Source organism: Neovison vison, chromosome 3 (genome assembly GCF_020171115.1).
Source record: "Neovison vison isolate M4711 chromosome 3, ASM_NN_V1, whole genome shotgun sequence".
NCBI lineage: Eukaryota > Metazoa > Chordata > Mammalia > Carnivora > Mustelidae > Neogale > Neogale vison.
In genome coordinates, this window is record NC_058093.1 from 64,840,139 (window position 1) to 64,867,736 (window position 27,598).

Consider the following 27,598-nt stretch of genomic DNA (forward strand, 5'->3'; position numbering starts at 1 on the left):
TGCACCTGTGAAGCCATCTGGTCCTGGACTTTTGTCTGCTGGGACTTTTTGATTAATGACCCAGTGATGTTGCTAATAATGAGTCTGTTTGGATTCTCTAATCCTGATTTAGTTTGTAAGCTTGTATGTTTTTAGGAATATATCATTTTTTGATAAGTTATATAACATATAATTCTTCTTAGTATTCTCTTATAATCCTTTGCATTCTTGCGGTGTTAGAGGCAACTTCTCACTTTCCATTTCTGATTTTATTTATTTGAGTCCTTTCTCTTTTTTTTCTTGATGAGTCTGGCTAAAGATTTTTCAATTTTGTTTATTTTCACACAAGATCTTAGTTTCATTGATCTTTTCTATTGTTTTATAGTTTCTATTTTATAGTTTTCTATTTTATTTCTACTCTAATCTTTATTATGTCTTTCTCTTATTAACTATGGTTTTTCTTCATTCTATTTTCCTAATTCCTTTAGGTGTAAGGTTAGGTTGGTTTTCTTTTTTTTGTTTTTTGGTTTTTGGGGTTTTTTTTGAGTTTTCTTGTTTCTTGAGGTCCGCCTATATTGTAATAAACTTCTCTATAGAACTATTTTTGCTGCATTGCACGATTTTGAGCTGGGTTTTTTTTTTCCATGTTTATTTGTCCTGAGGTTGTTTGTTTGCTTGTTTTTTAATTTCCTCCTTGATTTCTTTGTTGCTCCATTGGTTTTTGGTAGCAAGTTTTTTTAAACCTCTCTATGTGTTTGTTTTTTCCAGTTTCCTTCTTGTAACTGATATCTTGTTTTATACCAGTATGATCAGAAAAGATGAATGAAATGATTTCAATCTTCTTAAATTTACTGAGACTCATTTTGTGACTAAATGTGATCTGTCTGGAGAATGTTTCATGTACACTTGAAAAGAATGTGTTGTTCTGTTTTGCTAAGTCCATGTGGCCTAATGTGTCATTTAAAGCTACTCTTTCCTCATTGATTTTCTGTCTGGATGATGTATCCATTGATGTAAATGGTGTGTTGCAATTCCTTACCATTATTGTATTACTTTCAATTCCTCCCTTTATGTCTGTTTATATTTTCTTTCTATAATTAAGTGTTTCCACTTTGGGTGCATAAATATTACAATTGTTATGTCCTCTTGTTGGATTGGTCCCTTTATCATTATGAAATGTCTTCCTTTATCTCTTGTTATAGTCTTTGTTTTAAAGTCTATCTTGATTGATATAAATATTATTATCCCAGTTTTTTTTTCTCCCATTTCCACAAAATGTATTTTTTTTCTATGCTTTTAGTTTGAGTCTGTATGTGTCTTTAGGTCTGACGTGAATCTCTTATAAATAGCACGAAAATCATTTTGGGTTTTAAAAAAATTATTATTCATTTGGTCACGCTGTCTTTCAATTGAAGCATTTAGACTATTTACATTTAAAGTAATTATTGACAGGTATGTACCTATTGCCATTTTGTTACTTGTTTTCTGATTTTTTTTTGAAGTTCTCTGTTCCTTTATGCTTCTCTTGCCTTCCACCCTTGTGATTACTGACTTTCTTTAGTGTCCTACTTGGATGTTTTCTCTTTTTTCTGTATCTGGTATAGTTTTGTTTTGTGGTTACCATGAGTTTCCTAGGGAAAATTCCATGTATATAGCAGTCTATATTAGGTTGATGGTTACATACATTCAAATGCATTCTAAAAGCATTACATTTTTATTCCTCCCTCTTCATATTTAATGTTTATGATGTCCTATTTTACATATTTTCATTTGGTGTATCCCTTAGCTAAATTTTTAGATAAAATTGATTTTACTACTTTTGTCTATTAATGTTCATCCCAGCTCTGTAAGTGTTTGACCTACTACATTTACCATATGTTTGCTTTTATAACTGAAATACTTTCCTTTCATAATTTTTTACTTCTAGTTGTGGCCTTTCATTTTCTGCTTAAACAAGTCACTTTAAAATTTTTATGAGGCTAGTTTAATGGTGATGAACTTTTTAAACTTTTGTTTGTCTGAGAAATGCTTTATCTCTTTCAATTCTGAATGATGATCTTGCCAAGTAGAGTATTCTTTGTTGTAGGTTTTTCCTTTCAGCACTTGGATTATATCATGCCATTCTCTTCTGGCCTGCAAAGTTTCTACTCAAAAATCAGCTGATGGGATTTATAGGTTATCCTTTGTATGTAACTATTTGCTCTTCAAGATTCTCTCCTTATCTTTAATTTTTGACACTTTATTATTTGTCTTGGTGTGGATCTCCTTGGGGTTTTCTTGTTTGGGGCTCTCTTTGATTCTTTGTCCTGAACATCTGGGTTTTTTGTCCAGGTGTGGGAAGTTTCCAGGCATTAATTCCAGTCAAATAAATTTTCTGCTCCTTTCTCTTTTCTCCTTCTGGGACCCTAGTAATGAGAATATTAGTACACTTGTCCTAGTGATCCCTTAATCTATCCTTATTTTTTAAATCCTTTCTTCTTTTTGTTGTTCAGTTTGGTTGCTTTCCACTACCCTCTTTTTCAGATCACTGAATCTTTTCTTCTGTATCGTCTAATAGGCTATTTATTCTCTCTACTGTATTTTTCATTTCACTTACTGTAGTCTTCGGCTTTGATTTGTTCTTTTTTATATTTTCTCTCTCTTTCTCCTCCTTTTTTTTTTTTAAGATTTTATTTATTTATTTTATAGACAGAGATCACAATTAGGCAGATAGGCAGGCAGAGAGAGAGGAGGAAGAAGGCCCTCCACTGAGCAGAGAGCCCGATGCGGGGCTCCATCCCAGGACCGTGGAATCTTGACCTAAGCCGAAGGCAGAGGCTTTAACCCACTGAGCCATCCAGGCACCCCTCTCTCCTCATCTCCTCTTTTTTAAATTCTCACTTAGTTCATCCATTTTTCTCTCAAGTCTGGTGAGAATCTTGACCATTACTTTGAACTTTTTTAGGGTGATTGCTTATCTTTGTTTCATTTAGTTTTTTTTTTTCTGAGATTTTTATTTTATTGTTTGACTTGGATCATAGGGTTCTGTGTTTTCATTTTGTCATACTGTGTGTTTATTTTTATGTATTAGGTAGGTAAGCTACTTTTCCTAGTCTTGAAAGCAGTGGTCTTATGAAGAAGGTGTCCTGTGGGACTCAGTAGCATAATCCCTCCTGATCATCAGATTCAGGTGATCTAAGGGTGCCTCCTGTGTGGGCTGCATGGGCCCTTTTGTTATGACTGGGACCAGTACCCTGGTGGATGGGGCTGTCTGTATGACCAGCCATGATTCATGAAAGACGTACTAGTGAGTGGAGCTTGGGCCCCAATGTGGCCAACTGGGAGACAAAGCTGTAGCTGTTGAGCATATGCTGGTGGGTGGGGATGGTCTTCAGCTCTGCTGCCTGCAATAACTGGCCATAGCTTCCTTGGGTGTAGTGCTTGGTAGTGCTGGTCTCTGGAGGAGTTGGCTGAGAGGACTTGCTGTAGCTCCTTTGGGCTTGCTAGTGGGTCAGAGAAGTTAGCTCCCAGTGCAGTTGTCTCATCTATGGTTGTAGGTCTTTCTGTATCTACTGCAGGTGTGCTGCTGGGTGAGGTGAGCTCCCTTTCTCCCAAGGGCTGGGAGTCATTGTGGAGGCTTGTCAAGCCAGCTGGGACTGCCTGACAGATGTGGCAGGTGATTTTTGCTTTGGGATGATGCCACTCCCATCTGAGGCTGCCCACCAGGGGTGGCAGTGCAGGAGCTGCTTTGGAGGAGGTCTGTAGGGCAGGTTGAATGGTGCTAGTTAGGCTAAAGGAGAGCAGGAAAAATGGTACCTACCAGCACTTCCATTTCCAAAGAAAACTCCTAATTTATGCTCTTCTACCACATGCCCTAATATTAGTCACTATATCTTCCTCATGTATAACCTAGGTGATTTTCACATTGCTTCCTTTGTGTTTTAAGAGCAGAGTCTTCGTTTCCTGTAGCTCTCTGACTCTCCCAGAGTTAAGCCACACTGATTTTCAAAGCTGGATATTATGGAGTCTCATCTTCCCAGTGCAGGTAACCATGGCTGAGGATGCCTGATGTGGGACTTGTCCTCTTGCACTTCAGGAAGGACCGATGTGTCTACAATGTCCCTCTAGCTTGTGGGTTGCTCAGCCAGGGTTTGGTTCCAACCACCCCCTGTGCTTCTCTGACCCTTCTGATGTGGCTTCTTTATGTCTTTAGCGGTGGAAGGCTTTTTCTCCTAATCTTCAGGTTGTTTTCACTGTGAGTTGCAGTATATGTAGCTGTTGTCTCAGTATGTCCATAGGAGCAGGTGGGCTAAGGAGCCTCCTATTCCACAATCATCCCTGGTCCTCCAACCACTGTTGTTGTTTTTTGTTTGTTTGTTTGTTTTTTATTTTGTTTTGTTTTTTGCTATGCTCCAGGGCAGGTGACTCGGCACAAGAACCCTTCAGTAATATCCCTCCTTATTGTAGGCTGCCCATCAGGGATGAGTTTCCTGTTTTTACCATGTCTCCATCTCTCTTACCCTTCTGTCTTCTCTATTTGTGTGTGTGTGTGTGTGTGTGTGTGTGTTCCTATACATCACTCAGTGCTCACCACAATCAGTATACTCATCACATGTTTCACTCCTCCTTCCACCCACCTCCTCTCTGGTACCCATGTTTATTCTTTATATTTAAGAGTCTGTTCTTTGTCTTTTTTCCCTTTTTTCCCTTGTTCACTTCTTTTGTTTCTTAAATCCCACATATGAGTGAAATCATATGGTGTATTTCTCTGACTAACTTATTACTTTTAACATTATATTCTAGACACATCCTTGTTGTTGGAAATAACAATATTTCATTATTTTTATGAGTAATATTTTCTAAATATTTCATTGTATCTATACCACATCTTCTTTATCCATTCATCTGTCAATGGATATGTGGGCTGCTTACATATCTTGGTTATTATAAATAATGCTGCAATAAACAGAGAGGTGCACATATCTTTTTGAACTAGTGTTTTCATATTTCTTGGGTAAATATCCAGTAGCAGGATTATTGGATCACAGGTAATTATATTAATTTTTTGAGAAACCTCTAGACCGTTTTTCCACAGTGGCTGCACCAGTTTGCATTCCCACCAACAGTGTCTGAGGATTCCTTTTTCTCCACATCCTTGCCAACGCTGGGGTTTCTTGGGTTTTTTATTTTAGCCATTCTGACACATCTGAGGTGATATCTTATTGTTGTGCTTTGCATTTATCTGATGATGAGTGATGTTGAACATTTTTTCATAGGTTGGTTGGCCATCTATAGTCTTCTTTGGAAAAAAGTCTGTTTATGTCTTCTTATTTTTTAATTGAATTATTTGGAGGTTTTTTGGTGTTGAGTTGTGCAAATTCTTTAAATATTTTGGATACTAACCACTTATTGGATATGTCTGTTGCAAATATCTTTTCCTATCCTGTGAGCTGTCTTTTTCTTTTGTGGATTGTTTTCTTTTCTGTATAGAAACCATGAATTTTGATGTTGTCCCAATAGTTTCATTTTTGTTTTTGCTTCCCTTGCCTAAGGAGACATATCTAGAAAAATGTTGCAATTGCTGATGTCAGGAATTACTTCTATACTCTCCTCTAGGATTTTTATGGTTTCAGTTCTCACATTTAGGTATTTAATCTATTTTGAGTTCATTCTTGTGTATGGTGTAAGAAAGTGGTCCAATTTTCTCAACACTTTTTATTGAAGAGAATTTTTCCCATTGCATATCCTTGCTTCCTTTGTTGAAGATTACTTGACCATGTAATTATGGATTTATTTGTGGGCTCTTTATTCTGCTCCTTTGAGCTACATGTCTATTTTTCTCTGCCTGCCTCTCTGTCTGCTATTACCATACTGTTTTGACTACTATAGCTTTGTAATATAACTTGAAGTCTGGAATTGTGATACCTCTAGCTTTTCTCTTTTTTCCTAAGATTTCTTTGGCTATTTGGCTATTTGGGGGTCTTTTGTTGTTCCATATAAATTTTAGGATTTTTCATTCTAGTTCTTCTGTAAAATGCTGCTGGTATTTTGATACTGATTTCATTAAATTTGTAGATCATTTTGGATAATATGGACATTTTAATACTATTTGTTCTCCTAATCTATGACCATGGAAAATCTTTACATTTGTTTTTGTCATCTTCAATTTATTTCATCAATATTTTATAGTCTTCTTTCACCTCTTGTGTTAAGTTTATTCTTAGGTATCTTATTATTTTGGATGCAATTGTAAATGAGATTGTCATCATAATTTCTTTTTTCTGCTACTTCATTATTAGTATATAGAAATGCAATCAATTTCTGTATATTGATTTTGTATATATACAGATTTTGAATTCACTTATCAGTTCTAATATTTTGGTGGAGTTTTTAGGGTTTTCTAAATATAGTTTCAAAGCATCTGCAAATATTTAAAGTTTAACTTCTTCCTTACCAATTTGGATGTCTTTATTTCTTTTTGTTGTCTGAATGCCGTGACTAGGAGTTATAGTACTTTGTTTAATAGAAGTGGTTAAGAGTGAATATCTTTGTCACATTCCTGATCTTAGGGGGAAATCTTTCAGTCTTTCATTGTTGTACATGATGTTAGCTGTTGGTTTTCCACATATAACCTCTATTATGTTGAGGTATTTTCCCTCTAAACCTACTTTATTGAGAGCTTTTACTGTGAACAGGATTTGTACTTTATCAAAAGTTTTTCTACGGCTATCAAAATGATTATACGATTTATTCCTTCTCTTACTGATACGATATACCACATTGATTAATTTGCAAAACAGATTCACTATTGCATCCCAGAAATAAATTCAACTTGATCATGGTGGATGATTTTTTTTTAAGGTCTTGTGGATTTGGTTTGCTAATATTTTGTTGAGGATTTTTGCATCTATGTTCATCAGAGATAGTGGCCTGTAGTTCTTTTTTTTTTTTTTTTTTTTTTTTTTGGTAGTGTCATTACCTGTTTTTGGTGTCAGGGTGATTCTGTCCTCAGAGAATGAATTTGGATGCTTTTTTTCCTCTTCTTTGTTTGGAACAGCTTGAGAAAAATAGGTATTAACTCTTTGTTAAATGTTTGGAAGAATTCACCTGTGAGGCCATCTTGTCCTAGACTTTTGTTGGAAGTTTTTTTGGTTTTGTTTTGTTTTTTATTCCTAATTCAATTTCATTGTTGGTAATTGGCCCATTCAAATTTTCTATTTCTTCCTGCTTCGGTTCTGGTAGGTTATATGTTTCTAGGAATGTATCTACTTCGAGGCTATCCAATTTGTCGGCATGTAATTTTTTATAATGTTCTTTTATAATCCTTCATATTTCTGTGCTGTCAGTTATTATTTCTCCTCTTTTCTGATTTTGAGTCCTCTCTCTGTCTGTTATCTGTCTGTCTCTCTCCCTTTTTATGAGTCCAGCTAAAGGTTTGTTAATTTTGTTAGTAGTTTCAAAAAACTAATTCCTGGTTTTATTGATTTTTGTTGTTGTTGTTGTTGTTGTTTCTTTAACATTTATTTCTGCCCTAATCTTTATTATGTCCTTCCTTCTACTGGTTTTGGGTTCTATTTCTCTCTCTCTCTTTCTCTCTCTCCCCCCCCACCTTAGCTCCTTTAGGTGTAAGTTCAGGTTGTTTATTTGGGTTTTGTCTGTTTGTTTGTTTGTTTGTTGTTTTTACTTCTTGAGGTAGGACTATATTGCTATAAACATCCCTCTTAGAATCACTTTTGTTACAGCTTAAAGATTTTGGAACACTGTGTTTTCATTTTTATTTGTCTCCATGTGTTTTTGGATTTCCTCTTTGATTTCTTGGTTGACCCATTAATTGTTTGGTAGCATATTTAAGCTCCATGTCTTTGTGTTCTTTCCAGACTTTTTCTTGTGGGTAATTTCTAGTTTCATAGAGTTGTGGTCAAAAGATGCATGGTATGACTAGTCTTTTTTAATTTGTTGAAGCTTGTTTTGTGGCCCAACATGTGATCTAGTCTAGAGAATGTTTCATGTGCCCATGAAAAGAATGTGTACTCTGTTTTAGGATGGAATGTTCTGAATACATCTATTGGACCTATCTGGTCTAATGCCACTATTTCCTTGATTTTTGTTTGAATGATCTATCCATTGATGGAAATGTGGTATCCAGTCCTCTATTATTCTTGTATTACTATTGATTATTCTTCTTATGTTTATTATTAGCTGCTTTATGCATTTGGGTGATCCCATTTTGGGTGCATAAATATTTACAATTGTTATATCTTCTTGTTGGATTGTTCCCTTTATGATTATATAGTGTCCTTCTTTGTCTTTTGCTACAGTCTTCATTTTAAAGTCTGTTTTGTCTGATATAAGTATTGCTACCCCAGCTTTCTTTTCACTTTCAATTTGCATAATAAATGCATTTCTATCCCTTTACTTTTCATTTGCATGTATGTTGATGTTTGAAGTAAGTCTCTTATAAACAGCATGTAGCATTTTTCTTTTATCCATTCTGTCACCCTATGTCTTTTGATTGGAGTGTTTGGTTCATTTATATCCAAAGTAATTATTGAGAGGTTTGCACTTTATTGCCATATTGTTACTCATTTATGGTTGTTTTCCAGTTCTTGTTTGTTCTTTTTATTTATTTTTGCTCTCTTCTCTCAGTTTGATGGCTTTCTTTTGTGATATACTTGGATTCATTTCTTTTTATTTTTTTGCAAACCTAATACTGTTTTTTTTTAATTTGTGGATACCATTAGGTTTATATATAACATAGTATACATATAGTGGTTTATATTAAGTTGATGGTTGTCCAAGTTTGAACTCATTCTAAAAGCACTACAGTTTTACTCATCAACCCCCACCCCCACCCAACCCCATGTTTGAGGTACATGGTGTCATAGTTTACATCCTTTTATTTTGTGAATCCTTGACTGATTTTTTATATAGATATATTTACTGTTTTCATGCTTCTTACTTTCCTTCCTCCTGCTTATGGTCTTTCCTTTCCACTCACAGAGTACCCTTTAATATTTCTTGTAAGCCTGGTTTTAGTGGTGATGAATTCCTTTGTTTCTTTGGGAAACTTCAACTCGCCTTCTATTCTGAATGATAGCCTTGCTACATAAAGTATCCTTGGTTGCAGATATTTTTCTTTTAGCATATCATGCTACTATATCATGCCACTGTCTTCTGGCCTGCAAAGTTTCTGTTAAAAAATCACTGATAGGGCGCCTGGGTGGCTCAGTGGGTTAAGCTGCTGCCTTCAGCTCAGGTCATGATCTCAGGGTCCTGGGATCGAGTCCCGCATCGGGCTCTCTGCTCAGCAGGGAGCCTGCTTCCTTCTCTCTCTCTCTGCCTGCCTCTCTGCCTACTTGTAATCTCTCTCTGTCAAATAAATAAATAAAATCTTTTTTAAAAAATCATCTGATAGACTTATGGGAATTCCCTTGTATGTAACTGTTTTCTATTATTGCTTTTAAAATTCTCTTTTTTACTACCTTTTGCCATTTTAGTTACTTTGTGTGTTTGTGTAGACTTCCTTGGGCTGATTTTGTTGGGGGCTCTCTGCCTCCTGGTTCTGGATTTCTGTTTCCTTCCCAAGATTCAGAAACTTTTTGGACATTATTTTTTCTAATATTTCAAAATTTTCTGCCCCCTTTTCTTTGTGTTCTCCTTTTGGGATCCCTATAATGCAAATGTTATTACACTTCATGCTGTTGCCATTTCCCCTAATCTATTCTTTTTTTTTTTTTTTCTTTCTCCTCTTCAACTTAATTGCTTCCATTATTTTGTCCTCCAGGTCACTGATCCATTCTTCTGCTTCTTTTAGTCTAGTATTTATTCCCTCTAGAGTAATGCTAATTTTAGTTATTGAGTTCTTCATCTCTGATTTGTTCGTTATATTTTTATTTGTTGAGGGTCTCACTGATGTCCTCTACTCAAATCCCAGTGTTATTTCTTCTCTCCATTTTGCTTACTTCTTTTGCTGGGATGTTGTCTTGTTCTTTCATTTGGGACATATTCCTTTATCTCCTCACTTTGCCTAATTCTTTGTCTTTTTCTGTGTTAGAAAAGTCAGCTACATCTCCTGCTCTTGAAAGTAGTGGCCTTAAGAAGAAGAGGTCCTGGGGCACCTGGGTAACTCAGTGAGTTAAAGCCTCTGCCTTTGGTTCAGGTCATGATCTCAGGGTCCTGGGATCAAGCCCCACATCGGGCTCTCTGCTCAGCAGGGAGTCTGCTTCCTCCTCTCTCTCTGCTTGCCTTTCTGCCTACTTGTGATCTCTGTCTGTCAAATAAATAAATAAAATCTTAAAAAGAAAAAGAAGAAGAAGAGGTCCTGTGGTGCCCTGCAGTGCAGTGTTTCTGGTTCACTAGAACCTGGTACTTCAGGGGTATCTCCTATATGCGTTCCACCCACCCTACTGTTGTGGCTCAGCCACATTTGCCTTCAGTGTAGTTGTCTTCAGTGGCTCTCTTTGGCTGTTGTGGGTAAGGTTTGGTCCCTGTGTTGTTACTGACCAATTTGGGGCTGCTTTGGGCTTGAGTTAGGTCAGAGCAGATGTTTGCCAGGGCTGCAGTAGCAACAAATGTAGGATGTTCTCCCTGTGTTGTTCCCTGAGAAGCTTTCATTGGTGGATGGGGCATGCAGCCAAAGCAAATATCTGCAACCAGCCCACTGCTGGAGCTGCAGCTGAACCAATATGTATGGGTTTTTTGTCCTCTTCATGGGGCAGGAGTCACTTTGGGGTGGTGCTGACCCCTTTTGGGGATGCTTGCCCCCTGCCATGCTTGTGGTGCTGCTTTGGAGGGACTCTTAATGAGGGCATGTGGAGGGGGTGGGGATGGTCTACAGGAAAACGTGTTGGGACATGGTGATAGCAAGTTTGCACTAGTCCACTGTGGGAGGAGACTGGGACAACTCCTGTCACCATGGCCAGATTGGAGAGTGAGGTCCACAGGAGAACCTATCATTTGTTTTTCATGCTCTCAGTTCTTCAGGGGAAACTGCTCTATGTATAGGTGTAGATTCAGTGTGTTTGTGAAAGGGTCTTCTTGTGCTGTCATCTTGGACCATCTCTTGAAGGTTTCAATTTTAAATACAAAGCTCATGGAGGCCTCATTGAGAAAGTAACACTATGCAAAGACTTGGAGGAGAGGGAACTAGCTAAGAACTAAGAACTTGGAGAGGCCTGTCTCCAAAGGAATAACTAAAGCAGTGCCTAGTGTATTAAAAGGGCAACAGGGAAGTTGGGTGTGTCTGAAGTTGAGAGAACAGAAGAAAGTAGGAGAGGAGATCATGGAGGTGCTGGGGAACCAGACAACTTAAAGACCCTTAGCTCCATATCTCTACTCCCAGGACAGCAAGGGGATCTTTATAGAAGAAAAACACTGGGAGAGGAGACAGGATTCAATCTGTACAGAAGAATTTTTTTTTTTTTTTTTTGGTAGACCAGGGACTGACTGTATTTTCTTAAGACCAATACAAGGTATTGCAAGGCTCCACATTCACATAAGAACCTATAAAAATTGACAACTACATGCATATTCTCCTGTGTTTTGGGGTAGGTAGAGAAAATGCTGCTCTTTTAAGTATGTGTTTAAAGAAAACTCCTCATAGTTGAGTGCCTGGCTCTCCTTCCTCATTTTAAATGGGCTTTGGTCAGAGAACTCTTTCGAGCTTGACTTTCCAAAAATGACCACCTCGGAGAAATCAATTGCAGACTCAAGGACAAAGAATAAATATGGAGCCTTAGCTGTCTTCAGCAGAGAACACAGGAGTGGATAAGCTTCTCTGGCTCCATCATTGTTGAAAAATTAATAGTTTTTTCTGCAGCTAAGCATTTCAAGGTGATTTGATGAAACTTTATGTATCAAATATCTCCTTGTGTACTCAATGTGGTTATTTCTGAGCTGGTGTCTCTATGGATGATATTTTTGGGATCACCTATATTTAATATTCTTTCTAATATTAAAATCTTCAGAAACACAAAGATTGGTCCCACTCAAAAAACTGGTCTCCTATTTCTATGGTGTATTTCCCTTTTTAATAGTAAGGGAATTTCTTTCTATGCAGAGCACAAAAACACCAGGTTGGGTGTCAGAACGCCTGGGTCCTAAGAAAGTTTGCCAGATTAGAACAGTTGACTTCAGAAATCCTGTCATTTTTTTAAAAAATATTCAGTAAGTCTAAACGTGAGGGAATTGTATAATTATAATAGCATTCATTCATTCTTTCTGTCTTTCAATTATTGCACAATTTATCTAAGTTAAGTCCTACATATATACATATAGAGTAGTCACAGGGTTCTAATTTCCATAGTTTAGCTCTCTTCCTAAGTGTCTGTCTAGACTGTCACGCTGTAAAATACTCTGAAGCTCAATGACCAAATGCAATAGCTCCCTGCACATGGAGCACAGATATTGATGATACTTTTTTAAGAGGCAACACCAAACTACTTCCTGAAATTTATAGGGTTTATCACATGGATCCCAGCATTATATCAGTGTTTTAATACAGGTTTCCTATCTTCCTGATGGAGGGCAAAGAGCTATGTAACATGAAGGACAGAACAGATTTAGACTCAAAAAGTGAATTTTTTAAAAAGATTTTATTTATTTATTTGACAGACAGAGATCACAAGTAGGCAGAGAGGTAGGCTGAGAGAGGAGGAAGCAGGCATCCTGCAGAGCAGAGAGCCCGAAGCGGGGCTCAATCCCAGGACCCTGAGATCATGACCTGAGCCAAAGGCAGAGGCTTAACTCACTGAGCCACCCAGGTGCCCCAAAAAGTGAATTTTATGGTAGTGAGCATTGTCCAGGTGGCACTTCAATGAGAAGCTGAACCTTATTCTAGACCATGTTGATCCTGAGAGGTTGAAGAAATCCTTGGCTGATCCCCAAGGTGACTCTAGTGACGGACATGTCAGCCCTTTCTCTTTTAACCCACACTGAAGCATCATTCTGTTTCACAGTTCTGAGCTGATCTTTTCAGCAATTTGCTACTTCAAGTCTACTTATCTGTCAGTCACTCTTAAATTCATTTTACACAGCTGACTGTGGTGTTATCACAGCCTTCCTTATACTAATGCATTTAGTAGTTGTGTGGATTTGAAAGGCTGCCAACACAGAGGAACAGCTGAAAATGCTACTCCCCAGCCAGACTGCCCTTTTCTTGATCATCTTGTAACTGCCATTTGCAATTTTTTATACCTGGATTCTTTGCTGGTCTGATTGAAGTCATTGGTTTTCAATAATATATGTCTCCTAATGGATTTTTTTTCTTCCAGTAATGTTGTATTTTCCAACCCATATTGAGTAAGGGTCTGTACCAGACAACTACTAAGTTTCCTTTGCAACTACTCCTGTAAACAGCTTATACTCTATTGGTTGGTTAGAAGGCAATGAAGAAAAAACATAATAAAAATAGGGAAAATGCAGATTTAACTGGGAGGCAATTGGCATAGTAAGAAGATACATGTGTATTCAAATTCCCGTACTGCCGTGTACTGGCTGTTGATCTTGGATAAGTTACTGAATTTCTCTGAACTTCATTTCCTTTATCTGTAATTTGGACACAGGCATACCTGCTTTGCCTAGTTATAAGATTAAGAAATCATACATAGGAGAAGCTCTTGGAATAAGGTAGTTACTGTGTTTAGTATTTTTAGTAATGTTAACTATTTTTTTTTTTAAGATTTGATTTATTCATCTGAGAGAGAGACAGCACAAGGAGGGAGAGAAGCAAAAAGAGAGGGAGAAGCAGACTCCCCACTGAGCTGCAAGCCTGATGCAGGTCTCCACCCAAGGACCCTGGGATCATGACCCAAGCTGAAGGCAGACATTTAACCGTCTGAGCTGCCCAAATGCCCCGATGTTAACTATTTTTAATAATTTTGATCTAACCATCAACTATTTATAAGACAGAAATGCTAGAAATAATAGGAATTTGCAATTTCTAAGATTTTGGGTTGATTTCCAAGACTTAGCTCTTTGGAGTCAACAGGGATGCCGTGGCTACTTTTACCTGCGAGGGCCAGTGAGTGGGTAGGATGGCTGGTCAGGTGTCTCCCTCCTTGCCTCTGCTTTCCCCAACACACCTCTTGCCTCTCCTCTTGCAACATGGGCTCTGTGGGGAAAAAGAGCTCGGTGGGATGGTTCCTGTTGAAGTACCATGTGCTGAGGGTACACCCCAGAAATAAAAATATTTTAAATATTTTAAGATTATGTCTACAGGTATAATTGAGAAATAAAAAAATATATATTTAAGGTGTACAACTTGAGGTTTCAATATACATATAAATTGTGAAATAATCACCACAGCCAAGCTAATTAACATACCCAATCTTTTTAACTTCAAGTAGGTTGATCCTGATTCTCCCTGTACAACTATTTGCTATAACAAAGGATCCTAATTAACTGATTAGAATTTCTAAAACCCAATTCACCAACAGCTCAACAGTTAGAGCGGAATGGATGGACCAGTACATTCAAGCAGCAATGGGTTTATTCATTACTCAGCTCAATTAGGCCCCTAGAATGTTCATGTTGGAAAGGAAGTTAATGATCAGCTAATTAATCCCTCTCAATCTAAAAATGAGTACACTGAGTCTTCGAGAAGTGAAATGGAACCTGGGTGAGGTCACACTGACAGTCGGCAACAAAGCCTGAGCAGAAGCTATTTTGGTCTTATATTTTAATACTAAAGAATGTAGTTGTTTTATTTATTTATTTTTTGTTTAGAGTCCCTTTTGTTGTTGTTGTTTTTTAAGGCACTTAATCAGACTGAAACCATCCCTTCTCAAACAACTATCTCTCATTCTTTGACCTTGGAAAAATTACTTACCTCCCTGGATTTGGAAGCCACATCACAAAAGACTCTGAGGAGCACAGGAGCTATAATACAAATTATGAAATGAAAAGCAGTTGCAATGTCTGTGACTCAGTGGCAGAGTTACCAGGAATAGGGGTCAGGGGCCCCTTGCAAGACTCAGTACATAATTTGTCACGAATAACTTTATACCCAAACTCAGAGAGTCCCCTACCCCAAACAGTATTAATTTCAGGCCCCATAAAATCTGGGTTTGCAGCTCTCTATGGTATGGCGGAAATGCCTTGGAGCCCACCGGACTTGGGTTCAGTCCCTCTCTGTTACCTACTAGCTGGCGGAACTTGGAGAAGTTACTCCAGACCTTCGTATAACTATTTCCTCATCTATAATCTACATAACAAAGCCAATTTCCCTGAGTTGTTGAGAGGCTTCAGGAAGGTGAACTGGAAGTCTTTGGTTTAGTGCCTGGTACGAAGAAAGTCTGCAGTAATGTGTGTCTTGTATCACACAGGGAGGCTGTCTGATACGGCTCTGGGTGTTGGCTTTAGAAACAGACTTACCTTCCTTCAAGTTCCTGCCACATGTTTGACACTCACTGTGTGGCCTTGGGCAGCTTTGGCCTTCCAAGGCTTAGTTCTCTCATGTCTAACATGGGGTAATAAACCCCAATCAACAATTGTTTAAGATTAAATGAGATGATGTAAAGTGCTTAGCAATGTGAGGGCTCTTTCTGTCAAGATTTAAAAAAAAAAAAAAAATTCAAAAGAGCTTAAAGCCCGATTTCACACTTACTGTCTACAACCCAGAATAAAAATTAGATCTTACTTTGTTCCTCGGTGTACACATAAACATCATCACAGGACTACTGCGTGAATCACACTGGATCATGCATATGGCCAGCTTCATACAGTGTTCTAGAGCATTGGAAAATCGTGCTGGATCTGAATTCAGGTTTCCCGATCACATGCCCGACCAGTGCTGGCATTTTGGTGGGCCTCTTCCTCAAACCACTGCCCCTCCGACCACACACACTTTGATTCTCATTTCCTTTTTCAGAATCCCACAGAGTTTGGAGAGAGGAGAAGAAAAAAGACTGAGGTATGTGAAAAATCTGAGTGTATGCACCCTTCTTCTGATCGCTAGTCCTTTTGCACTTGGTTACCTAACACACGTTAAGTGCTGCCGGAATTGTTCAGTACCAAACTGTTCATCTGGGTGAAGGTTAGACCAGAGGACTGTCTATACCATGTTGTAACGAAGCATGGTATCCTCCTCCTCCTCCTCCCAGATTATGTGCCTGCTATTTTACCGAATATTCTGTGTAGACAATAGGCAGCTTCCTCTGTGATAAATTACAAGTCTTGGTTTCTCAAGCTGGTTTTCTACATGAGGGGTAAATACACTGTTGGAAGGATTATTCCGTGGCTGCCCTTTCATCATTCTGTAGCAAACTCAAATAACAATAGCATAAGATTGTAACTTTTAATAACGTTCCCTGCCCTTCGATGAATTATGGGCTAAATTATATGGGCTCAATAAACTTCAGCTAATGATGTTTTGTACACTTATAACTCATGTAGGGGGAAGTTTTATGTATCTCTCTTAGCTTTTTCACCTGGGGATGCTCGATTAAAAACTGCATTCATTGGTTTGGCACAAAATCCACAGTGGCTGATAACCTAATGGGGTGAATTTTTCTTCACTCTTCTTAGACTCCCAAATTCCTTGGCTGGGCTTGGTGAGCAAGGGCCAGGGAGGCAGATAAAAGGATATTGTTGTTATTGGACCGTGCATTTTCCCCGTGGTAAAATATTTCAGCAACCACTGGGACATTTTGGAAACGTGTTTTTGACCATTTTTTATGCCTCCTTGTCTTTTTCAGTGGAGAGCAGCCCCCCTCCCCTTTTTGTGGTGGTTTAGGTGTTAATTGATATACTGATGAAGTCAGTCATTCCATCCTAGTTATAATGCATTAAAATGTGTTTTATTATTCCCAAGAATACATATACTAAGCCCCAAACTCCAGGCAAATTGCTTCAGCTTGAAGATAACACTCAACTTGTAATCAAACTCCTTACACTCGAGTTTTTAGCTCATGCAGATACACAATGGAAATGATCACTTGAAAGCCATTTGTTTACATCGGTTGGGCCAAGTCACAGCTGTCTTGAAACTCAGCACCCCAGAAAGCATTCCATGGTTCTAGGCCGGGACATTCCGGCCCTGAGGGGGAATGTTCTAGTACCACCCACTGTGGCAAATGATACACACTCAACCTGCCCCTTAATATCCTGGTGAGAGTCAGGAGTTGCTAGCTAGGATTGCTTAATGATTTTGACAATAAATGTGTGCCTCAAAACTGAGGTACATCTGAGTTCCCTGTAAGCGAATCTCCACTATATAGGGCCCCGTATGGGTGAGCCAGAAGCATGTTCTCACTTATAAAGAATGGATATCCCTTTTATCTTAAATTGATCGTATGATCTTCCTATCACAACCTAAATGGGCCTCACTAGGCAACATCTTCTGTTATCAAATAGGCTTCCAGGAAAAAAGACCTAAGATCACTTACTAAGATCACTTACTAAGAAGACTAAGATCACTTACTGTCCAGTGCAAATCCTCATTTTTGACAGAAATCTTCCAGTGTGAATCGGCTCACACTCACCATCTCTGTAATTTAACTCGGAAGGTTCACCCGGGAGGTATACTGCTTAAAACTAAATAGACCATCGGTGCATTACTGAAAATGGGTGATTGAAAAATAGGAATATGAAATTTTTACATGTTAAAATCATTGCATATAGGACTTTTTTTTTTTTTTTGAGGGAATCCATGGGTCTTCCCCTAAAGACTGCTACTTCACCCTATTCATATGTGAAGAGGAGGTGGGCTTCTACCATGTTTATTTTACCAGAACATAAGATATGGAACACATAGGGAACTTTACCAGAGTCCTTTTTTGTTTTTGTTAGAAAAATTTTCATCACACATGATTTACAGGTGTCTCTAAAAGTTTTTATTTATTTTTCTTAGGTAGGCTCCATACCCAGCATGGAGCCCAGCATGGGGCTTGAACTCATGACCCTGAGATCAAGACCAGAGGTGAGATCAAGAGTTGGATGCTTAACCAATGGAGCCCCACAGGCACCCCTCTAAAAGTTGTTTTAGATGCAGAAAACCATTTTGTTCACAGAAGGACAATACATGGGAATTATAATGAGGTAAAAGGGAATTTGCTTCTATTTTACAACTTTAAAAACTATCCATGATAGAAGCGCCTGGGATGCAGAACAGGTTTTATATGTATTTAGACAGAAAGTTATGGGTGCCTTGATTTTACGGAGAGGTTGTGAACCCATCTGTTTGTTAAGGCATAGGAATCTGTCCAGATAATACCGAAAATGTGTTCAGTGACGTTTAGGTCCTCGCCAGTGAATCACAACACTGCAGCATTGTTGTGTGTCCTCGTTAATCTAAAGCTTGGTTAAGAGAAATGGTCACGTAGGATTGCCTAAAGGGTAGGTTGTGCACTCACGCCTTTACATTTTCTGATTACTGAACTGCTTGAACTACGCTCTCAGCTTCTTAAGGATGGTACTTCCTATCACAGGACCTCCCTCTGGGCATCTGCTGAATGTACTAGAGAAGGTAAGTGTGTTCAAAACTTACTATGTGTGTATTGTAGGACTGGTTGGATAGTTTTGAAGGTTCTGAATACTAAGTTTCATTTCCTAGAGAAAATTCATTCCAGGCTTTAGTACTAGGGAAAAATGTATTTCTCCTAATTTTAAAAAGAAAAATGTTCGAGAGCAGGCTGTGTGCTTAGACAGCTCTTTGCGATGAGCCCTAGCTTTGCAATTCTGCAGGACCTCAAGGCTAACTTCTGTGTACAGATTTGACCCTGGTGTTCATATTGTTAACCAGTTCTTACGGTCCCTTCATTTTAAGACAATCTTTATCTTAGTATTTGAGGAAGTTTATATACATTCCTATGCAATCAGTAAAGATACAGGACTAGGAACATACATTATTCTATGATACTTATTACTATGTTGCAAGACAAGGCTTCTCCAGTCGTTCATGTATGTTTTACTTTCCCAGTAGATGATGAGGGCCTTTTCTCATCCTGGTTTTGTCCACAGGGTATACAGTGTTAAGAAGATGCTCAGGCTATTAGAATCCAGGCCTTGGGAGTCCGGCTCTGGCAAAGTCACCAGCACTCCAAGCCTCAGGCTAAAAAGAAGCCATAGTAAGGAATTATTTTTCGCTTGTTCCCTACAGCCCTATTGTCTGAGTTCAAACACTGTCTACACGAAGTGTGAATATTTGTCAAACCTGATCCTCTGACTGAATGGTCGCCTTGTTCCCTTGAGGGCACTTTTCACTGTTAGTTCTTAGGAGGAGTGGAAGTGCCAACCAGCCCCACCGCCCTGCTGGTAATACCTGAAGGAGGAAGGAAACAAGGGGACACAATCGCTTTGTGCAATACACTTTTATTTTCCTTTTACCTTTGCAGTCATCTTTGAGTAATCATTGTGTAAACAATAGAATGGAATGAAATTACATTAAATTGTATGCAAATGGCTCTAGAACACCTTTACAATTATGACAAGGCAATTATAAATAACTTTTTCTTTCCTTAGTAATATATATTTGCTTTTTAAAGTACATTAAAGAGCTGCCGTATCTAGGGTTAGCTAGGAAAGAGCAATGGTACCGTCCTGGGAGCCCACCTCCCTGAAAGTTTAGACTCCAATCTTGAAAATCCTAAGGTTTACTATTCCGTAATACACAGTCAAGCAGAGGGCTACTTGGGTTGAAAAGGATTTATTCTTGAAACTTAACAGCATTTTACCTTTTTAGTCATTGCACAAAACCCTTTCTATTTTTCACTCCACCTGGGTATTCTGCAGAATTTCAAGTAAAACTCAGATTCTGGTAGCTTCAAGTTTATCACCTTTGGAACAACAAATCCTATCATTTAAGGAGAAGTCAAATCAGAGATGGGTACATAATGAGCAGTCTAATAGAATGGCAACATTTTATATAGCATTCTATACGTTCCAATGAAGCAAAACTTACATATGCCACTTGATGTAGAGGAAATTTTAGATCTGAGACTATTCCAAAGTAAAGCAGCCTCAGGCACATTCTTAATATGAAAGTTTGCAAGGCACCTCCTTCTCCCAAGAGACAATCAGATTGTGGATTGGTTTTTCTGCAAACAAACCAAAAGAATAAGCATCCTAGTTCCTAATTCAGTCATTTCAAAAATCAAAAGTTATAAATACTCCAAAGATAGACCTGAAATTTTCTGTTTAAATAACAAGAGATTAACTGCAAGAAGCATATAATCAAAAACTTTTCTTCTTATAGCTAAGGTGTGTAATGCATAAATATATGAAAAATAAAATTCACAGTCAGTTTTAAAACTAGAATTCAAGTTTGGCTAATAAATCTTAATTTTATAAGTATATTAACTTCTAAATACAACATAATAGAGGCAGTATTGTCAGATGTACAATTAAAGTAGAACAGAAAGAACAACAATGAGAGAAGAAATAGGCTTCTGATAGAAAAAATTCCTTTTGTTGCCAATAAATAGGACCACCTGAGTGTATTTCAGATTCTTTTCACTTAAGGGATATCCAAATTGATTGCTAAGAATATTAAATAGCTTTTGGAAAAATTAGCAACTGTTGTGCAGCTGTGGCATTTGCTTGTTCTCATACTGTGGATTGCTAGAGAATAAAGCAGAACTCGGAGTGTTGTAAGTTTAAAAAAATTCTTTTTTATCCCATTTCATTGAAGCCAGACTCTTCACAATCTTCTGATTTTGTGGGGACTGGGAGTGAGGGGGTGGGAGACAGGGTGGGGGAGAGAAGATTGAGGGGAGTGTTGTGAGGTGAGGGGCATGACAGATCAGGGAGATGTCAAGGGACATACATCAGCTGACACTCAGCTGAGCAAACCCGATCAGCTTCACTTCATCAGGAATCTCCGACCCATCACAGCCTGAAGCCTGAAAAGGGAAAAAGACAAGTTTCAGCGCCGGTTGATCCAAGCAAAGGCACAGTCTATATGGGGCCAGTGTCCCATGTCTTCCAGGACAGAGAATCATCCTCTTGAAGGACTACTGTAACAAATCTGGTCACTATGCTATCAAGTACAGAAAATGGGGGGTGGGGAGGATTTGCTCCCGTTAAAACACCAGAGTCTCCAGACTTGGAGCTTTGAAACTGTCAATGACTGCCAAGAAAGTGATTTTAAATATACTTTCAAATTAGAGCTCCTTAATCATTTTAAAGGATTATGACAAAATCCTTGGAATAAATTTAGCCAAAAAAGTGAAAGACCTATACTCTGAAAATAAGACACTAATGAAAGGAGCTGAAGACACAAATGGAAAGATAGACCATGCTCAGCTCATGGGCTGGAAGAATTATTAAGATATCCATATTAGGGGCGCCTGGGTGGCTCAGCGGGTTAAGCCGCTGCCTTCGGCTCAGGTCATGATCCCAGCGTCCTGGGATCGAGTCTCACATCGGGCTCCTTGCTCGGCAGGGAGCCTGCTTCTCCCTCTGCCTCTGCCTGCCATTCTGTCCACCTGTGCTCGCTCTCTCTCCCTCTCTCTCTGACAAATGAATAAATAAAATCTTAAAAAAAAAAAAAGATATCCATATTACCCAGTGCAATCCTTATCAAAATACCAATAGTATTTTTCACAGAACTAGAAGAATAATCAGAGTTTGTATGGAACCATATAAGACTCTAAATAGCCAAAGCAATCTTGAGAAAGAAGAACAAAGCAGGGAGATATCACAATCCCAGATTTCAAGTTATACTACAAAGCTACAGTAACCAAAATAGTACGGTACTGGCACAAAAACACACAGATCAATGGAACATGAAAGAGAGCCCAGAAACACACCCGTACCTATATGGTCAACTAATCTACAAAAAAGGAGGCAAGATATACAATGAGGAAAAGACAATCTCTTCAATAAATGGTGCTGGGAAAACTGGACAGCTACATGCAAAGAATGAAACTAGACCACTTTCTTATAACATACACAAAAAATAAACTCCAAGTGAATTGAAGACCTAAACCCACCAAAATCCTACAAAAAACAAAACAAAACAAACAAACAAAAAACCATCGGCATTAATCTCTTATACCTCAGCCTTAGCAACAATTTTCTGGACCCGTCTCCTCAGGTAAGGGAGACAAGCTAACAAACTACTGTAACTACACCAAAATAAAAAACTTCTGCACAGCAAAAGCAACCATCAACAAAATGAAAAAGGCAACCTACTAAATGGGAGAAGATATTTGCAAATTCTATATCTAATAAGGGGTCAGTAATCCAAAATATTCCTACAACTCAGTAACAAAACCTCCATAAAACCCAATAAAAAATGGGCAGAGGACCCGGACAGACATTTTTCCAAAGAAGACAGACAGCCAACATACACATGCAAAGATGTTCAACATCACTAATCATCAGGGAACTGTAACTCGAAACCAAATAAGATATCACCTCACACCTGTCAGAAGGGCTAGTATCAGGAGACAAGAAACATGAAGAGGTATCCTTTGTGCACTGTTGGCTGGGAATGCAAGTTGGTACAACCACTGTGGAAAAGAGTATGGTAGGTTCTGCAAAAAGCTAAAAACAGAAATACCGTTTGATCCACTAGTTCTACTATTAGGTATTTACCCAAGGAAATTGAAAATACTACTTTGAAAGGATATATGCACCCCTGTGTTGATTGCAGCAGCATTTACAGTAGCCAGAATACCCAACCTTAGGGTTCATCTACAGATAAATGGATAAAGATGTAGAATATATATGCAATTCAATATTACTCATCCATAAAAAGGAGTAAGATCTTGCCATTTCCGACAAGGATGGACCTAAACAATATACGCTAAGTGAGATAAGTTAGCCAGAGAAGGACAAATATTGTACTTCAGTTACATATGGAATCTAAAACACAAAACAAATGAACAAGAATGAAACCAGACTCTAAATACAGAGAACAAAGAGGTGGTTGCCGGAAAGAGTGGTGGCGCGGGGGTGGGGGCATAAGGGTGAAATATGTGAAGGGAATTAAGATGTACAGATTTTCAGTTGTTAAAATACGAAAATGAGCAAAAGCGATTTAACTGGTCACTGAGGGTAATACGGTTTTTACCAAAAGGCGTCCTCTATAAAACTGGTCAGAAAAAAAGTGTTTACCAAGTAGTAGCAGGGCTCATAACAAACAACTTATTTTTCCAGAACAATTTTGTTTATAATATTTTAGGACATTTATTGCCTAGAATTGTCCCAACTTATATTGTGTCAAATACTTTGATTTTTTTTTTCTTCAGAATTAAAAGGAACTGGAAACAAGTCATTGTTCATCAAACCTCTCACTTGTCCTCATTCAAAATTTTTTATTTTTTTTTCAACTCCCCTTCTCTCTCTCTCTCTCTCTCTCATACACACACACACACACACACACACACAGTATGCATATCACCATTCCAGGCCACCTCTTCAGAGTGCATAAACCAGAATCTGACATTATGTAAGTACAAGTGGGGAGAAAAAGGTTTGATAAATGACTGGGAATAGGCAATTAATCACCAAAGGACCATACAGACCTTTTCTTGGCCTAATTCCTGCTAAATTATTGTCAAAACAATTAGTTTCCCATGTTAAAAAAAAACCAAAAAACAAAAAACAAAAAACAACCCTTTCCAATCATCACAATGAACCTGCTTTGCACTGCTCCAAAAACCAGTACATAAACTCAGTCCTTTGTCACCCCCAACATTTTCCCTTACAATAAACTGCTAATTAGAATACAGAACTTGAGTATTTTTAAGTAGTTATCTTTAAAATAATGGTGTCAGTACTTAAGCTTATATAAGAAAATCAATAGCCTAAAGGGTAGAAATATAAGTGGGCATTTAAAAAATTTCCTTTGTGCCTGCCCATTGATTTCTTTAGTTTAAGTTGACAAGATATTCAGTAAAGGGCAATTTTCACTGTTTGTGTTGTCAGGGGTAGTAAGATCAGAATCACCACCCAGCCCCTCACCCCCAATTATTTTCTTGTTCCACACCAGTTTGTATATCTCCTTAAACCTTCCTTTCTTCTTCACCCCTGCTAACATCATTTGCTCAATGCAGTGAATGGGGGCAGACACAATGTGTGTAATTAATAGGCAAATGACAAACAACACAGGAGCAAGGATAGCTGCTGACAGTGACAAGCAGGGACTAGCCAATGGGAAGCACATCAGTGCATGTCAAAGATACACCAGAAATTTGGCAATGGGAATTAGCAGGATGTTGAAATGAGAGGAAATAAAGTATCCAATAGTGGTTAAAAGAAAAATCTTAAATCCCTTTTGCAAAGAGTAACAGAAGTTGAGAATTTACAATGCAAGTGGGTGATCAAACCAGTGATTATGGTGGGTACATCACACAGGGAGTCCATCTCTCACCCTCTGTTCCAGAGCCTCCGTGGCTACACTGGAACACTCAGTTTCCTGGCAGAGTCACAGGCCAGGCTGTCTGGCTTTCATTCAGGTACTCAGCTCTTCTTCCCCACTACCCTGCTAACTCTCTCTTAACCAAGGCTGAGTTCTTGTCTCGCTTACTGTGGCCAAAACACTGAGGGCAATATGAAAATGATTCTGGATTCTAGAGCAAAGAGATTAGAGACCCTTAAAGCAGCAGTTCTCAAACTTCTCAGTCTCAAGTACCCTTTATATTCTTAAAAATTATCAAGGACTTCAAAAGCTTATGCTTTTTTAAAAAATCATTTACCATGATCAAGTGGGATTTATTTCTGGGATGCAAGGGTAGTTCAATATTCCTAAATCAATCAGTGTGATCGATCACATCAATAAGAGAAAAGAACCATATGGTCATGTCAACAGACACAGAAAGAGCATTTGACAAAGTACAACATCCATTTATGATGAAAGGCCTCAACAAAGGGAACATAACTGAACATAATAAAGGCCATCTGTGAAAAATCAACAGCTAACATCCTTAATGGGGAAAAAATAGAGTTTTTTTCCCCTAAGGTCAGGAATAAGACAAGGATGTCCAGTCTCACCATTTTTATTCAACATAATACTACAAGTCCTACCCAGAGCTATCAGAAAACAAAAAAAGGTATAAAAGGCATCCAAATCGATGGAGAAGGAAAACTTTCATTATTTGCAGATGACTTGCTACTTTATATAGAAAACCCAAGGATTGCACCAAAAAAACTGCTAGAACTGATAAATTCAGTCACAGGAGACAAAAGGTTCAGAAATCTGTGGCATTTCTATACACCAATAATGAAACCTTAGAGAAATTGACAAGACAGTTCCATTTGACTGCACCGAAAATAAGAAGATAACCTAGGAATTAAATACTGATGAAAGAAACTGGAGACAACACAAAGAAAGGAAAAGACATGCCATGCTTATGGAATTACAGATAAATTAAAATGTCTGTACACTTGATGTAATCTAGACATTTAATGCAAACCCTATCAAAATGCCACCAGCGCTTCACACAGAACTAGAACAAAAAACCCCTAAAATTTGTGTGGAACCACAGAAGATACTGAATAGCCAAAGCAATCTTGAAAAAGCAAAGCTAGAAGCATCGCAGTTGTGGACTTTAAATTAGAAAGTTGTGGCAATCAAAACAGTATGGTACTGGCTTAAAAAAACAGATATGGAGGGTTGCCTAAGGAGCTTGGTCAGTTAAACATCTCTTGGTTTTCGCTTAGGTCAAGATCTTACAGTTGTGGAATTGAGCCCCGAGCCAGGCTCTGCCCTCAGTGTGGAGTCTGCTTGAGATTCTCTCTCCCTCTCAAATAAAATCTTTAAAAAGAAAAAAAAAATAGACCTGTGGATCAATGGAATAGAATAGAAAACCCAGAAATAAACCCACAAGTATGTGGTCAGTTCATCTTCGACAAAGCAGGAAAAAATACTCAATGGGAAAAAGTCTCTTCAACAAATGGTGTTGAGAAAACTGACAGCCACTTGCAAAAGAAAGAAAATGAACCACTTTCTTACACCATACAGAAAAATATGAAATGGATTAAATACCTAAATGTGAGACCTGAAACCATAAAGATCCTAGAAAAGAACACAGGTAGTAGTAACCTTTTTGACATCTCATCTGTCTCCTGAGAAATAAAAGCAAAAACAATCAACAAAACTAAAAAGGCGGGACGCCTGGGTGGCTCAGTTGGTTAAGCAGCTGCCTTCGGCTCAGGTCATGATCTCAGGGTCCTGGGATCGAGCCCCACATCGGGCTCCTTGCTCGGCGGGGAGCCTGCTTCTCCCTCTGCCTGCCTCTCTGTCTGCCTGTGCTCGCTCTCTCTCCCTCTCTCTCTCTGACAAATAAATAAATAAATAAATAATCTTTAAAAAAAAAAAAAAAAACTAAAAAGGCAACTTACTGAGTGGGGATATTTGCAAATGATACATTCAATAAAGGGTTGGTATAAATATATAAAAAAAACTTATGAAACTCAACATGCAAAAAATAATCCAATTAAAAAATGGGCGGAAGACATGAAGAGCCATTTCTCCAAAGAAGACCTAAAGATGGCCACAAGACCTGTGAAAAGGTCTTTGTCACTTACCATCAGGGAAATGCGAATCAAACTACAATGACATTTCACCTCATACCTGTCAGAATGGCTAAAATCAACAACACAAGAAATAACATGTGTCGGTGAGGATGCAGAGAAAGGAGAGTACTTGTGCACTGTTGGTGGGAATGCAAACTGGTGCAGCCACAGTGGAAAACAGTAGAGGGTTCTTCAAAAAGTTAGAACCACCCCCACGATTCAGCAATTACACTGTGGGTATTTCCCAAAAAAATACAAAAACACGAAATCAAAAGGTTATATGCACCCCTATGTTTATAGCACCATTATTCACAATAGCCAAGATATGGAAGCAGTCTAAGTATCCTCTGATAGATGAATGCATAAAGAAGACGTGGTATGTGTGTGTGTGTGTATATATATATATATATATATATATATATAATGGAGTATTATTCAGCCATAAAAAGAATGAAATCTTGCCATTTGCAAGGACATGGATGGAGCTAGAGAGTATTCTGCTGAGTAAAATGAGTCAGACAAGAAACAAAACCCAGTGGAGGAAAAGAGACAAATCAAGAAACAGACCCCTAATTTTGGAGAACAAAGTGATTACCAGAGAGGAAGTGGGTTGGGAGGACAGGTGACACAGGTGATGGGGATTAAGGAGGGCAGTTGCTGCGATGGGCATCGGGTGATGTATTTAACTGCTGAGTCACTAAACTGCACACCTGAAACTAATATAACACTGTGTTATATTAAACTAAAACTTAAAAAGCTTAGGTTTTTGTAGGTTATATTTATTGTATTGACTATTTCAAAAATTAAAACTGAAAATTTTTAAACATTTTAAACATGATTTTAATATCGAAGTATTAAAATAAAAACAAACATGCTTATGTAGATTGTATTTATTATACTGACGATCTCAGAAATTAAAACTGAAATTATTCACTAATTTACTAAATTATTCACTTACTAATTTATTAAATCTAATAATAAACCAGTTACATGCTAACAAATAAAATCTTAATGGAAAATGACCACAGTTTACCAAAACAAAAATTTGAGAATGGCACTGCTTTACATTCTGCAAATCTCTTTAATGTCTTGCTTAACAGAAGATGGCTAGATTTTCATATTTGCTTCCACATTCCATCTATTGTTTTATGTTGCTCCCTTGACATATATAAAGAAAATC

At 38.0% G+C, this 27,598-nt stretch overlaps 1 protein-coding gene and 1 long non-coding RNA gene across 7 annotated transcripts in view; one reads left to right on the forward strand and one right to left on the reverse strand.

Annotated features, from left to right (window-relative positions):
• The first annotated feature begins 17,834 nt into the window (after positions 1 to 17,834).
• LOC122902561 overlaps positions 17,835 to 27,598 on the forward strand; it is a 37,220-nt gene continuing 27,456 nt past the window's right edge. For all 3 annotated transcript variants that reach the window (XR_006383824.1, XR_006383823.1, XR_006383825.1), the window contains exons 1-3: positions 17,835 to 17,875; positions 18,355 to 18,421; positions 18,916 to 19,022. This is a non-coding gene — a long non-coding RNA (uncharacterized LOC122902561). The remainder of the gene's footprint in view (positions 17,876 to 18,354; positions 18,422 to 18,915; positions 19,023 to 27,598) is intronic.
• The window catches only part of STK39 (serine/threonine kinase 39), a 302,762-nt gene continuing 294,413 nt past the window's right edge, over positions 19,250 to 27,598 (reverse strand). For all 4 annotated transcript variants that reach the window (XM_044242263.1, XM_044242266.1, XM_044242264.1 and 1 more), the window contains one exon: positions 19,250 to 20,795. In XM_044242263.1, the coding sequence (XP_044098198.1) occupies positions 20,721 to 20,795 (75 nt within the window). In that variant the 3' untranslated portion in view covers positions 19,250 to 20,720. The remainder of the gene's footprint in view (positions 20,796 to 27,598) is intronic.